Source organism: Cynoglossus semilaevis, chromosome Z (genome assembly GCF_000523025.1).
Source record: "Cynoglossus semilaevis isolate Cse_v1.0 chromosome Z, Cse_v1.0, whole genome shotgun sequence".
Lineage (NCBI taxonomy): Eukaryota > Metazoa > Chordata > Actinopteri > Pleuronectiformes > Cynoglossidae > Cynoglossus > Cynoglossus semilaevis.
This window is the reverse complement of record NC_024328.1, coordinates 9133610-9148381: the sequence shown is the minus strand read 5'-3', so window position 1 is coordinate 9148381 and position 14772 is coordinate 9133610. Positions and strand designations below refer to the sequence as shown.

The following is a 14772-nucleotide window of genomic DNA, read 5'->3' as shown; positions in this document are numbered from 1 at the left end:
TTGTGCAACTCACTGAAAATGTTAATATAAGTGATAATTATTCGTTATTGTACGTTACCTTACGCACTAAATATTGTAACTAAAGTTTTATACTTTGGTAGTGTATAGCCCTTAACGACAACAGCAAAGAATTTTGATAAACCAACAAACGAGATCTTCGTAATTACATTCTTCCACCACTAGGTGGCAAATAGTTCTTGTTTATGACAGGTGGCACAATGTGTCTGCCCTGCGGGTGGTCTGTCAAGGTTATGAACAGTACAAAGTTCCTGTCCCATCCTATTCAGTTTATGGCGTTATGAAACTGAGAAGCGGTTATAGATAGAGATTTATTAAAAGGTTTAAGGGCAGCAATCGTGAAATACACAGAGACAACAACGCTCAGGCAAAGTATTGTCTTCCACATAGAAATACACTTGCTAGAACGCAAAATATGTCCTCACAAAAACGCAAGTTTGTTGAATGAATGACTTAATACATACATTTTTAATTATATTTATGAATGTAATTGTAACATATGAGATGTTTATTTACGTTTATACTACATATATTTTTTAATTGTCCATATACTAGTAAGTTTTGTATAGCTTTAAATAAATTCCACGTGTTTTATTATTCTTTTTAACAATAGTTTAATAGTGACTATTTTATGTAATAAGTTAGTCATGTGCATAATCTTTAGATGCTTGTATTTATTTAGATGCTCATTCGTCAGCCATTGATTCACTAATTCATCTTAAGTCTGTTTTATTCTTCCTTGTATCCATGTGTCCATGTGTCCATGCACCTTTGCTTCGTCTCGCACTCGCGGCAACGGCGTCATGTTTCAGACTGGCTCCTGTGACTAGGTCCATTAAGTGACGCCCAATAATACTTCTGCAGGCAAAAAACCCCAAAAACGTTTGGATATAGGCTACCAATCCGCTTAACCCTCCCGATGTCCTTTGCATTTTGGTAACACCGTTTGTCCTTGCAATGATTTTCATCTTGTCCCAGAATATGAGTATTAATGAATATGAGGAAAGGTTGGCACATGTCACGCAGTACAGGAACATGCACACACACACGCACACGCACACCTACGCACACAAAGACATATTGGGTCTAGGTGACCACGAAGGACCGCACAAGGGTTAATAATTTACAAAAGCATAATGGTTGAATCAAGAACTCCAAAACTGCCGCCAGCCTGCGATCAAAAAACAAAACACTTCCTGTGAGTCACGCCTGAATCAATTAATTGACAGCTTCCAATGTCCTTCAACCAGTGTCCCGCAGCTCCATTCAGGCGAACTATGAGAGGACTCATGACTCATGTATCATCATCAATGTCCACGTCTATCCATCTGTTGGCTTAATCTATTTAACTGTGTCCACCTGTTTTAAACAGTCACCCATCCATTTGTACAGATATTCATCCCTCCATACATGTATCTGTCTTCGTTTTACCTCTTTGGTAAATTGTTTTGCATTTTGCATTTTGCATTTTATAAAATCAACATCTCTCTAAAACTGTCAACGAGCGGGTATGTTGCTCTTCCTGTCTGTCACGTACATTTCTATGCGCGGCGTCGGCGTTGCCATGGTGAAGGACATTAGAGTCGATACATTGACGTCAACGCCGCGGGTGAACAAAAATCCTCGGATCAACAGATAGAAGTAAACGAAGGGTTTTTGTTTGATCACTGTTTTCGACATAACCGATATCAGCTGCTCAGTGTGAGCTCAGGTACATTTTACCATGGAGCCTTTTTGTATTACGAATAACATTTCTACAGCGAAGATGTGTGTGTGGGTGTGTGTGTGTGCGTGCGGGTGGACTTACACGATGTATGAACGATTATAAAAACAAAACCTGCACTCGCGAGTGCATTTTAAAGCTGATTATGTCTGTCTGTAAAGGTGCATTGTTTTGGACTTCAGTCACAGTATGTTCTGCTGTATTTAAATGATCAGTAAAGGTTATTTATTTTCTACTGGAGGCTTTGACAAGTTCACCACTGAGGGTTGCTAAATGCTAAACAGTGTACCTTTAACTGTGTTGTCTAAAACGGGGACAGCTGTCATGTATAATGCTGTATTACTAAATAATTGTATTTCTCCGGAGAAAATTCCAGCAGACGAGCCCTGTTAAACTTACATTTCAGGGATTTGTTGTTGTTGGAGCTCCTATGTTTTTAATATGTGCCTTGTTGAAGCATTTATAATGTTGCCAGAAGAGGCAACACGTGAAGAAGTCTGTTTAAATTTTGAATGTCCCTCCTCCTCAGTTCAAATCAATACACCATCAGTTGTTCTTATTTGTGGTAGAGCAGATACGCTTCATGTAGTATCATTCTTTCATCTTCTTTTTTTTTTCATGTTTGGGTCTGTGATGTCATCAGTGGTCACATGAGAAACTATGGTAAAAACCTCACCTGACTTTGATCCTTTCTCTCAATTATTTTTTCTCAATTCATTTTGAGTTGTGGCCCTTTGGCCCTGTGGCAATGTCTCTGTCATTGGTGTGGAACCCCAGGGTTCACCTCTTTGGGAAGATCAAATCCCAGTTAGGATGGTTGGTACCTCCCAGTGGACTCCCGTGACCTGGCAACGGATAAGCGGATGAAAATGGATGGATGGATTTTAAGATTTTGTTTGTTTTTTTTTTGCTTTTTGTTTTTTTTAATTTGGTTGTAAACATTTAAAAGTCAACACATTGTAATGAGTTGAGATGTTTATGCGATTTATGAGGGAATTTAGTTGTCTGGCTCCTTAAATGGCATTTAAAATTGCTAACAAAACTATGTATTTTAGGCCATTGTTTCCCAAAGACTAAGTCCAGACCCTCAGGTGGGTCACAAGAAATTTTTCTTTTGAGTCGTCTCACATCATGTTTCCCAGGAGTTTATCAATAATGTCTATTGACTTGGGTCGAGAAGGTTTGTGACTCTTAAAATATGGGTCCTCGAAAAAAAGTTAAGAAAAACTGGTTTAAGCAGTTAAAATACATCAAATGTAAATGGATCAAATGTATACCCCTATAAACATATACTGGATTTAAAAGTGTTCTCAAGTGTTTGCTTTTCCTCAATTACTCCTAACCGTGATTTTTCTTTTAAACTCTTTCTAGGTACAGATGTGTGAGGGACCTTCATCAATATCTGGGCCGATTCCCCCGGATCCTTCTCTGATTCCTCAGGATTACAGACGACCAGTTTCAGGTCTAGTATTGTTTTAGAGTTGAGTGACATCCCCTACAAATGTATCTGCTAATGGAAAGTAAAAATGTAAAAGGTTTTCTATTCTTGGATCTTTCAGCTCGTGGACGTTTAGAGGGAAACCATAACGGTACTTGGACTCTGCTCTCTGGGCCACTCGCTCCAGATCCAGTCTTGTACCCTGGCTACTACAGTGCACGAACCCCGGCACCACCTCCTCGTATCGGACCTAATGCTACCCATATTTTGGAACGGGGACAAAGAGGGGTTGTGGGGCAACTACTAAAACTAGATGGTGTTTCGTTTGCCCCCATTCCCAAACCCAGTAAGTTTCAAAATATGTAAGAACTATTATGAAAAAGACAGGATCAGATTTAAGAGTTTTGCACATATGATAACATGATGTAAATATTTGTTTTAAAAATTATCCCAGACAACTTTTATCACTGATGATTTCAGAGCCAAAGGTGTACGATTTCAGTAAAGAGAATGTGCGTCGTCTCAGAGAGATCCAGAGACGGTACAAAGAGCAGGAGGCTCACAGAGCACAGTCTCGTCCAGTTCCAGTCAAAGCTCTTTGGACCTCACCCAAATATGAGAAGGTACCATCCAGGGTCACTGCCCACCTCCAGGTAAGGAAGCTGCCTTTAGATTATATATATGTAAAGTCAGTATGGTAGCCATATTCCAGGTTTACTTGTAATCCAATTTCTGTCCTATAGATGTCCAGTCCAACAGTCAAACCACAGTGTAAAGGTTTTCTAAAGGCACACTCAAACAGTGGATCCACTAGCACACCCAGACCTCGATCTGCTTCCTGTGTACCTGCACAAGACCCAGATTTAAGAGTAAGGAACACCAGGTTCAAGCGCCTCTACTTTTTCCCCACATGACTTGCACTGTTTTTAAGAAACAAATTAATTTCACTTGTATTCCAGTTTTAGTTTGACTCCTTATTTTGTTTGATACAACTGCAGTTAGAGATTGAAGGTCACACCATTGACTTCATCAGGCACAATGCCAGAGCTGCGGGAAAAGCTGGTCTGCGTCGATCTCAGTCTCTGACCAATCTGAGAGACAAACCTGTACCAAGTGCAGTAAAGGGACAGGTGCCTCAGTAGTGAGTAATCCAAAACAACAGTCTAATTATTTACCAGTATGACCGACACCAAATGTTACAACACCTGTTGCCTGTGTATTTTTCCCCCCTAATTGTGTTCTCAACACACACTCTTAGTCTGGAGGAAAGGAAGGAACAGTGGCGTCGAGAGGCGGAGGAAAGGAGGAAGAATGCGCCTGATCCTACAATCCCATCTGGACACACGATGATGTCAGAGAGTGAGAGGCAGGAGACACTGAAGTCCTTGAAAGAAAGTATGTCTGTCTATGTTTCACTTACATTACATTTGTTGTGACGGTTAAAATAATAAACATGTTAGTAATGTTTTCAGTTAATATTGTTGTTGTTAAATTTCCCCCCAGCCCATCGTTCTCTGGTGACCGAGCTGCTGTCAATTCCTCTCAAAGCTGACAATCTGAGTGTTCGCTCACGCCGCGCTCATCTTGACTGTAGGCTTTCGGAAATTGAAGAAGCCATTAAAATCTTCTCAAGGGACAAAGTTTACGTAAAAATTGACTCCTAACACGTGAGAAAGCAGCAAAGGTGAGGGACATCTACTGTCAAACATTAAAGACCAAGACGAGGAAGAAAGAGAATGAAGATAATTGGTCCTGTGGTTCTTTTTTTTTTTAATGTTTTTGTTCTGGTTAATGTAAAACAAACTATCACTGTACATAATCCAGTGTTCTACTGAAATTTGTTTTCATTTTTTTCAGAAGCCTCATGAAACAATGCATGCTTGTCATTATAAACCTGTTTTAATTTTATCTGGTTCAAACTACATATGCTATCTAGATTTTATTAACTGCAAAAACATGATGTTTGTGTGTCATTAATAAAATAAATGTAAATTTGAAAAAAGATCAATGTATAATATATTTATTAATCAACATTTGTGTCATCAACAAAATCCACGATTGGACATGGACAACGTGCATAGAGAAGAAAAAGTCTTTAATGAATCTCATTGGTTCTTCGCGACTCTATGACGTAAGACGTACGTCCCTCCCCCTTGCGTCTTATTCATTGTTCAGTGTGGTACAGTCAATGTGCTAACGCTAACTTAGATTACAACATATTCGAACAAAGATCTCGGGTAGTAACTAATATTTAGAATTTAATTAATTAGCAATGAGCAAGAGGAAAGCCCCCCAGGAATCCCCCAATGAGGGAATTACAGACTTTCTTGTTGGTACGTATGAAGACGACGAAAGGCTGCTAGCAGCTAACAGCTAACTTAGTAGCTCTGTGGTCTGCTTTGTTTATGAATAGAAATAACCAGTAGTTTCAAACATTGGTGCTGGGTACGTTTTCGATATCACGAGAAGGCACTATTTCCTTAGTTTCAACTTTTGTTTTTTTAAAGCCAGATATTCTGACGTTTTGTGTCGACTCTCCTGCTCCTTAAAGTTCTTCTATTTAAATACCTTCCAAAAACGCCACCTCATCATGTTCTGTGTTTCCAGAGCTGGCCAACTATGAGAAAAATGTCAACAGAGCCATACACAAGTACAATGCATACAGGTAATTTTTAGACACTCCCCTGCAGTGTCTAATTTGTCTTGGTGTATATATTTGTTTGTTTGTTTTTTTTTAATGGTTAGTGACAGATGGGATCAAGGTTGGGCCGGTGTCATATAATGTGTCAGCATTCCTCCCTGTTAGCAGGGGTGATGGGCACCAGATGGAGTAAAACAGGATATTCTGGACCATGTAGTATTCAAATAGTACAGCATTGTGTTATGTGTGGTAAGAGTAGGATAAGACAGCAACATTAGGGAGGTAAAGAGTAGTCATAGAAGAAGAAGGAACAAGACAACGTACAGGAAAGATAGAGACACAATGTGTTCTTTTGTAATAGGAGACAGTGGATCATGTTGTATTTGTATGTACAAAAATAAATAAATGGGATAAACATTGGCAACAGAACAGATGACACTGTTGACTATATATTTCAAAAACTTTCCAAGTTTTGGAGGTGATACAGACGTGAGAGGTGGACGATTATGATATTTGTGTTTTAGGAAGGCCTTATCATAAATTAGCTGTACGGTCAAGTGAAATAGAGATTGACCAGAGGGTGGCAGTAATGCAACATGATACCAACTGCCATTTAAAAAATGAGAATTACTTTAGTTTAAATGGTGGGGATTTAAAGGCTAGACGTAAAAATGTGGATTCGAAAAAGCAAATTGTTATAAACTAGTATTTCCTGCAAACAAACTCTAGCTGTATGGCTAATGGTGTCTCTGTGATGTTAGAAACTTGGTGTTTTTTTCCACTAAACTTCTCTGCCTTATCGTCATGCTAATTCCACTGCCTTTACAAAGAAGAACCTTTAGTGCCTACAAAAGGTTCATTGTACAACTCAGCCCAGGTCCCTGCAGTGGACATGTGCTTCAAGATACTGAAATGGTGGAGTTCAAGATGCAGAGATTAACTTGAAGTGTGACCAAGATGGACAGGATTAGAAATAACATTACCAGGGTGACACCTCGGGTCGACAAATTCAGATTATTAAAAATTATGAATTATGTAACAGCAGCTGAGGCTAAAGGTTTGGGTTAGAGGCAGACAGAAGATCTATGATGGTCAATCCTGAAAGAAGATTCCAGATCAGTAAAATTGGCTTTTTAAATGATTCTGACTCTTATCCAAAAATCCTAGTGAAAAGTGTCATTAAAATCCAGTACCAGGTTGTCATTACTGTGTCTGTGTATTAATTACATAACTCCTGTCTTGTACTCCAACTAGGAAAGCTGCATCCACCATTTCTAAATATCCCAACAAGATCCGGAATGGTGAAGAGGCCAAAAAGCTGGTATGTCTACGGAATACAGTTACAATGTCCTTATTGGCTACCCTTCAAAAACACTATTAGAAAATTTGTAGTGTGCAGTAAAAGTGGGAAAAAAACAGCAGTGTAGTGTTGTTGTTTTTTTAATCTCTATTTCAACAAATACAGTAATATATGATAATGGGCACATTCCTCTCCTAATCTGTCAGAGTTTGATGTTGAGGTGAACACAGTGATACTGACCTGTCAGAAATGGAAACGGTGACCTGGTTCTCACTGAGCTGACACTGTTTCATCTTCAAGACTGATGTGCACTGGAAAGTGAATCATTGTTGGTCTTTGCTAACAGTCACGCACTGCTGCTGCTCTTTGTTGTGGCCTAAAAAATATTTGTCAGCAGCCACTCTGGACATCTTACATAACCGCTACAGATCACACCAGTTAACACCCTCGTGTTTGTTTTCACATTTCCACAGGATGGTGTTGGTGCTAAAATAGCTGAAAAGATTGACGAGTTCCTACAGACAGGCAAACTACGGAAACTGGAAAAGGTCGGTGTTCGGGAATGTAAATAACATCCCTGCTGATGCATTTTATGTTTGGTTCATTAAAATCCTAATTTTATTACATTGCACACAGTAATGAGCTGTCCTCTGTATTTCTCGTGTCTAGATTCGAAATGATGACACAAGCACTTCCATCAATCTCCTCACCAGAGTGACAGGAATCGGGTAAATTCAATTGAACTTTTTGACAAATCAAGCACAGCATTAATTGTATGAATTGAACTTCATGAGTGTCTAATAGAAGACATACAGTATTTAGCTTCTAATTCTGAATTTATTTTCATGGACGCTAATTTCAGCCCTGCTGCAGCCAGGAAATTTTTTGAAGAAGGGGTCAAGACTTTAGAAGGTTTGTGTTGCAGTTGCAACTTCAACAAAACTTCACCCGGCTAACGTGTTAGCTGTTGACTAATTTTTAACACTTTTTTTAGATCTGAAAAAGATTGAGCACAAGCTGAATCATCATCAACAGATTGGACTCAAGTGAGTTCACTGGGAAACACGTTAATTTCCTTCACTCAGATGTGGACTAAATTAATAGGGAGATAAGACAGTGAAGCCGTGTCTAATGGTTTTATTTTTCTACTCTCAGGTACTTTGAAGAGTTTGAGAAAAGGATCCCTCGTGCTGAAATGGAAAAGATGGAGGTGATTGCGCTTTCATGTCAATCTGTTATCTTCAGATATATTTTGTGCAGCATAATTAAATCTGCGTGCTGTATAAATCCTAGACCCTGATTCTTGGAGAGTTGCAGAAAATTGACCCTGAATACATCGGAACAATCTGTGGTAGTTACAGGAGAGGTAAAACGTTGCGTCATCGTTCGGTTAGACTACCGCTCAAATAGACTGTTGTTACAATATTCAATTCATTTTTGCTAATTTTCCAGGAGCTGCCTCGAGTGGTGATATTGATATTTTGCTGACTCACCCAGACTTTACGTCTCAGACTGAGAAGCAGGTAAAACTCCATTAATTCTCTCTCATCGACCACTGGTGTGTTTTGGTTTTACCGTCTTCTTTACTCTTTCTAATCATTTCCAGCCCAAACTCCTCCATGCTGTGGTCGATCATTTTGAAAGCCTGGGTTTTGTGACAGACACTCTGTCTAAAGGTGACACCAAGTTCATGGTGAGACCCGTGGCTTTTTTTTCCTATATCACGTGCTAATGGAAATGTTTTTGATGTTGCGATGGCTAACGCAATTAGTACAGTAACTGCACCCAACTCACGGAGCGCATGACTGAGATCACAATGTCCTTGATGTTGTTTTTGTAGGGTGTCTGCCAACTGCAGCAGAGTGATGAAGATGAGGAGGAATACCTCCACAGACGTATTGATATCAGGTGCCTAAATTAATAATGCTGTCAGGAGCTATTTCCTCAGTCCAAAACTATTTTTCTGGGTTGGAACTGAGATGACACTGTTGTGAACAGTCAATCAAATGATGAAACTGTGCTTATAGTTCATACATTCAGCCATGTTTGAAACAACGGGTTTGATGGGCTTAATTTGTTTCACTCTGGTTGAACTTTTTATTTGCATTTTGCCTAAGCCACTGGACACTACTATTTCCCAACAGAGATCAGTAACGTTCTGATCTATCTGTCCCTGATTATCAACCCGTTCCTACCCCACTAGGCCACAGGCTGCCCCGGTAGAACATCCAGTGTAAAAACTCTGTATACACTCACCATACACTCAGTCTGCATCAACTTCATTACATCACTGTATCAAAGACATGTCTTGTGTTTTAGGCATAGATAGTCACCACCTCCCTCTGTAACTTTACTTCACTGGGTGAGAGATGAGGGTTGGGAAGCAGAACTTTCTCCTCATCAGCTGTACCTGGACAATAACTGTCCATTTTCCATTTTTCAAAAGGTTAATTCCCAAGGACCAGTACTACTGTGGAGTCCTGTATTTCACTGGAAGTGATATCTTCAACAAGAATATGAGAACTCACGCTCTGGAGAAGGGATTCACTCTTAATGAATACACCATAAGACCAATCGGGGTCACCGGTGAGTCCTATGACATGAACCCTCTGAACTCACCAACTGTTCCTGCACCATGTGTTGGCCTCACCAGCTTCTTCATATCAACTGTCCATGTCTGTTTTACAGGTGTGGCAGGAGAGCCTCTTTTTGTGGACAGTGAGAGAGACATCTTTGAATATATTGATTACAGATACAGAGAGCCAAAGGAACGCAGCGAGTGATCGGGCGAACGTGCTTCCTGTTTTTACGGCTAAAACTTGAGTAGAGTTAGAATCAGAACTATGTGTAACATGTATCACTTTTATGGTATTGAAAAAAAACAACTATGAAAACGTTTTTACCTGCCTTATCCTGGTGATGCAAATCAGTGTTTGCCAGACTTTTTATCTGGGGACCCATATTTTAAAAGTCACAAACCTTCGAGACCCAAGTTAGACATTATTCGTAAACTCATGGGAAACATGATGTGAGATGACCCAAAAAAAAAATTTCTTGGGACCCAGTCTTTGGGAAACAATGATGTAAACTCTGTGTGCTCCCCAATATTTTTTAAACATTTAAAAAAAAGTCTCCCATGATATGTGACAAAAAACGTTTAAATAATTTAATTCTTGGCTTAACGCCATTGCATTTAATAGTTGATATTTCAGGAACGTCTCGGAACAAAATCATGGCCTATGTGTCTCCTGTTACCGCTGCTTCTCATCTATCACTAGCATGATTCTCCCCACCGCTGTCATGACAGCTGGGATCGTTCATAAACATTTTTAGTTACATGACAGACTCCCTCACTGATTAATGATGGATAAATAATAAAGTCTTAAATAATGGTTCTAGTATCTTGACCTATAGTGTTTTACCATTTTTTCCCCTCTGATTTGATTTTATTCATATTGACATTGATGTGAACAGTAGCTGCTGACAACAGGCTCAGTTTTCACTGAAAAATATTTTAGACAAATCTAAAAATGCCCTTTTTAGTATTTACTGTTTAGAATGACTGTTACAAATTATTTATCATGTGCGATTGTGTGGAGAGGGTGTGAACTGCATGTTGAGCGCTCACAACAGGGCATTTAGGAGTAGAGGTATATAAATGTAACACGTAGTTAACTGTGAGGAAGCTAGTGTAAGCTACAAAACTTGGAGCTGTAGTTTTAAGAATAGTCTGTTTGGTGTTTAAATGCAAATGAAAAAAAAAAAATTCAAAAGTTGTTTTTTTTTAAAGATACCTGTTATTCCTGTGTGAAATGTGTCAAATAAATGGGTGGGGAAGGAAAGTGTCTTGTCATTTTTTCTAATTACATTTCTACAGTACTGCACATTCTGATTGACTCTGTTTAAAATACATTTTAAAAGTAATGTGCCATCATGGAAATTTGTAGGGGTGTGGCCTAAGAGGAGTATTGGAGTGATAAGTTCTGTGGTCAGACACTGAACACAGATCCTTTGTGTTATACGAAGGAGGAGAAAACTGCTTAAGAATATTAGGTGGAAATGTGTGTTTTCATTGAACAGGATGTTTAGAAAATACTAAATAAGTAAAAGGAGGGGAAAAATACATAATAGCCCTTTGTGGTAAACGTTTGTAAATACTAACCTCAGCAGGATTTGTTGTAGGAATGTTGGGAGTTTCCCGTTTTTGGTTTTCCACCAAAAACCCAAAAGGACTTTTGTTGTTTTCTGCTACGTTCTGCCCTAAATGATGTGGATCATATTGAACTGATCGGTGTTTTGTTTACTTTTCATTTATCCATAAGTTTGTTTAAATTTTAATTCCATTTCCTTAAGTCTTAAATCGGTCCTTTATTATTTTTTCCCACGATGCCTTTGAACGTGAATGCTCAAACTCTTAATTAGAATACTTAACAGAAAACATGGAATTCCTATACAGGGACTACTACAGCAGAGGTGATAAAAACGAGAATGGTTAACGAGAATTTTCTTTCAAATAGTTGTATATTATCGTACATTTATAGCTACTAGTTACAATTACGTTTTAAAACAAGAAAAAAGTAAAGCGACCCCCCCGCCCGCCCCACACACACACAAAACCCGCAATTGTATTTTACATCAATTTTGGGGTCCTGTTTTCATCCTGATATTTGGTGACTGCATATCATTCCCTTTTGATATGATTCTTAAAATAAAAAATACGATTATTCTTAAGGGCTTCACAATTGTGTCCCCGTTTTTATGGCCTTAACAATATCGGGTTTCGTCAATTAAAAAAATAAATAAATTGCAGCAACGTCAGTTTTGTAAATAAAGCCACTTTGCTTCGAATTTCTGTGACCACTGCTGTGTTTGTACTGCATTCATTCCTCTACTGTATGTACATAGGTTACAGTAGGTGCCGTCGCCCGTGAAGCTGTTTACTATGGTTACCGTGACAACCGCGAGTCGCGCAAAGCATGACGGTTTGAAATAAAATGCAGACAGAAACAGCAGAAAGACGGGCCGGAACCAGCCAATCAGATCACACCGTGCATTAATATCGACCAATAACATAAATGCACAGCTGCAGCCTCTGAACGAGACACTCACATCACTTTTGTGTCAACCAGTTCGCGGGAGTTGTCGCTACAGCTGCAGGCTTCTGTTTCAAACCTTGAACACCGTCAACGCAACACTAACCGGGTAGGTTCGACGGTTAACGTACGCTTTATTCAACTATGTCTTTTTTACCCTTTGTGAATATATCGTACAATGTGAACTGTTTTCGCCGTATTTTGCAGAATGAATGAGCTGCGGCGCTTCATCGTCTTAGTTGCGCATGTGGCGGTGCTGTTAGCTGCCAGCGCTTCGAAGTCCTCTCTTAACCAAACGTTACGTTATGGTCTGCCAATAGTTTTAGCTTAAAAGTAGATAGCGTTAAACTCATTGACATATCGCAGCAACATTGTTCAATTACTATTATTATTATGTATGTAAAAGATACGAACGTTGACAATTGTCAGTAAAGGCTTGTAAATGCCCTGTTAAAAGTACGCATCGATGCGAACGGTTGTTGTTATGCAACACTTTAAGAAAAGGCAACTTCACGTTTGATTTGGCACATGTTATGTAATAATTTCCACGGTCCGTGAACCAACGGTTTCCTTTATTTCTCTCTACCGGAGTAGAACCCTGGTGCGCGAACATCACATCCAGTGGTTATGTCGATAAGAGGAGGGAAGGATGCTGGGAGTCAGCGTGTGACTGTAATTCTCTCATGTTTTTTTTTTCAGGCATAAACACAGACTCTGTTAAAAAAAACAACACACAATTCCTGAGGCTCTCATTATGATCACGTGATCAGATATTGCATCCGATATCGGCTATCGATGGTCGGACAGATCGATTACAAATTCGCACGCTGTCCTCAACTGGAATAGCTGAAGTTGACGAGTGTATTTGTGATTAAAACGATGCTCTGTGTGAAGATGATGACTAATCTTCCTCTGTTTTGGTTTCCAGAGCAACCATGTCTGACAGAAAGGCAGTGATCAAGAACGCTGACATGTCGGAGGACATGCAGCAGGACGCCGTGGAGTGCGCCACTCAGGCCCTGGAGAAGTACAACATCGAGAAAGACATCGCTGCGTACATCAAGAAGGTACAACTGCAGGCATAACTTTTAAACGATCCCGTGCCAGTGGATTTTATGGGTGTAAATGACGGAATCTCAGAGTAAATGTCCGGTCGCTGATGGTGTTCCACACCCATGCTGGTATTTCCAAAGGAAATGGGCAGCATTCCATATATTCCATGATGAAATTCTTGCTCTGGGTAGGGGAGTCCAGTCAGGGCCTTTCTAGGATCAATACTCAGTTTGTACGAAAAGTTCCAAAAGAGATGATATAGTAGTAGTACATCGAAGAAGTGGCTTTGCACTAAAGTTAAAAAAAAGTGTATAGAACGTTTCAAAATAAGTCCCTTTTTTAGAACTGTAATTACCTTTTTAGCTTCATCAAAATGGATCATAACAAGATGCAAGTTTGTCACAGCTCCTCAGATTACTTGCGCCTGCTGTGATTGACAGATCAGACATGTCTGTCATGGGGTTAAATCCAGATGGGCAGTTAAAACACTCAGTATTAGTAATCATGGCACCAGGTCTAGAACATAACATTTGAAAGCATTTGAAATTTTTTGGGAATTCAACACGCCTTTTTTTTTTTTTTTTTTAAATGTTTCAGTCATTCAATACTTGCTGTTTTTGTTTTTTTGGCTCAGCCATGTATTCTTCCACCAGTGTCTGAGAACAATGTGTCTTTGTCCAAAACACAGGAGTTTGACAAGAAATACAACCCGACCTGGCACTGCATTGTTGGGAGAAACTTCGGCAGCTACGTGACCCATGAGACCAAGCATTTCATTTACTTCTACTTGGGTCAGGTGGCCATTCTGCTGTTTAAGTCGGGTTGAGGGGATGCGCTTTTCCCTCTCCACACCAGCTGACCATACATACAGTACTGACTGAATTGACAAAGGCACTTATCATTCCTTGGCAAGAGGCCGCTGCCTTTTCTGTGCTGCTTTCTACTTGTTCTGTTTATAAGGTTTAAGACAAGCGTGGCTATGTTGAAGAGATAACACTTGTATTTATTTTTGTCTTGTTACGTAACATGTCATTTTTTAATTAAAGCATAGCTGTTAAGCTGACTGGGTCCATTGTCTGGTGTGATTATTTCACCTTTTCTTCACAACACTTCATATAGATCAGGCATGCTCAAACTGTTCCTCAAAGGGCCGTGTGGCTGCAGGGTTTTTGTTCCAACCAACCAAGAGCACATAGTTTGACCTTCAGCTGTCTGAAGACTGAGACCAGTTGATTAAACCTTTCAACTCAGGTGTGCTACTGCTTGCTTGAAACAAAAACCTGCAGCCACAGCAGCCCTTCGTGGAACAGTTTGGGCACCCGTGATGTTTACATGTCTATTCTTTGAGTGCACGGCATGACAGCATGATCATCTTGACATTCCAGGAAATGAGACCCAGACACCTGGAGAATATTCAAGAATGTTGTTGAACAGAATCTGCCCTAATTATACAACGTCCACGCCGATAGTCACATGGTGCATGTGCGAGACAATAATTTCAGGTGT

At 39.6% G+C, this 14772-nt stretch overlaps 3 protein-coding genes across 3 annotated transcripts; all 3 read left to right on the top strand.

Moving 5' to 3' along the window:
• The first annotated feature begins 1114 nt into the window (after window positions 1-1114).
• enkd1 (enkurin domain containing 1) lies at window positions 1115-5449 on the top strand. Its single transcript, XM_008336137.3, has 8 exons — window positions 1115-1729; window positions 3113-3203; window positions 3301-3525; window positions 3660-3832; window positions 3923-4048; window positions 4178-4320; window positions 4438-4574; window positions 4683-5449. Exons 2-8 carry the CDS (start codon window positions 3119-3121, stop codon window positions 4841-4843), a joined length of 1050 nt encoding a protein of 349 aa, XP_008334359.1. The 5' UTR covers window positions 1115-1729; window positions 3113-3118; the 3' UTR covers window positions 4844-5449.
• polb (polymerase (DNA directed), beta) lies at window positions 5371-10962 on the top strand. Its single transcript, XM_008336141.3, has 14 exons — window positions 5371-5512; window positions 5787-5844; window positions 7075-7141; window positions 7594-7668; window positions 7790-7848; window positions 7983-8032; window positions 8115-8166; window positions 8276-8330; window positions 8414-8486; window positions 8573-8643; window positions 8727-8813; window positions 8961-9028; window positions 9567-9706; window positions 9809-10962. The coding sequence occupies exons 1-14, from the start codon at window positions 5452-5454 to the stop codon at window positions 9901-9903; spliced, it is 1011 nt and encodes a 336-aa protein (XP_008334363.1). The 5' UTR covers window positions 5371-5451; the 3' UTR covers window positions 9904-10962.
• A 1203-nt stretch (window positions 10963-12165) lies between these two features.
• Window positions 12166-14334, top strand: dynll1 (dynein, light chain, LC8-type 1). The gene is made up of 3 exons (XM_008336142.3): window positions 12166-12322; window positions 13142-13280; window positions 13955-14334. Exons 2-3 carry the CDS (start codon window positions 13149-13151, stop codon window positions 14090-14092), a joined length of 270 nt encoding a protein of 89 aa, XP_008334364.1. The 5' UTR covers window positions 12166-12322; window positions 13142-13148; the 3' UTR covers window positions 14093-14334.
• Window positions 14335-14772: the final 438 nt, after the last annotated feature.

Coding starts and splice junctions, on each gene's coding strand:
- enkd1 (XM_008336137.3), top strand. CDS start 3,119: ATGTGTGAGGGACCTTCATCAATATCTGGGCCGATTCCCCCGGATCCT. Junction 4,049..4,177: donor CACAAGACCCAGATTTAAGA/GTAAGGAACACC, acceptor ATACAACTGCAG/TTAGAGATTGAAGGTCACAC. Junction 4,575..4,682: donor ACTGAAGTCCTTGAAAGAAA/GTATGTCTGTCT, acceptor ATTTCCCCCCAG/CCCATCGTTCTCTGGTGACC.
- polb (XM_008336141.3), top strand. CDS start 5,452: ATGAGCAAGAGGAAAGCCCCCCAGGAATCCCCCAATGAGGGAATTACA. Junction 8,331..8,413: donor CTGAAATGGAAAAGATGGAG/GTGATTGCGCTT, acceptor TATAAATCCTAG/ACCCTGATTCTTGGAGAGTT. Junction 8,487..8,572: donor CTGTGGTAGTTACAGGAGAG/GTAAAACGTTGC, acceptor CTAATTTTCCAG/GAGCTGCCTCGAGTGGTGAT.
- dynll1 (XM_008336142.3), top strand. CDS start 13,149: ATGTCTGACAGAAAGGCAGTGATCAAGAACGCTGACATGTCGGAGGAC. Junction 13,281..13,954: donor TCGCTGCGTACATCAAGAAG/GTACAACTGCAG, acceptor TCCAAAACACAG/GAGTTTGACAAGAAATACAA.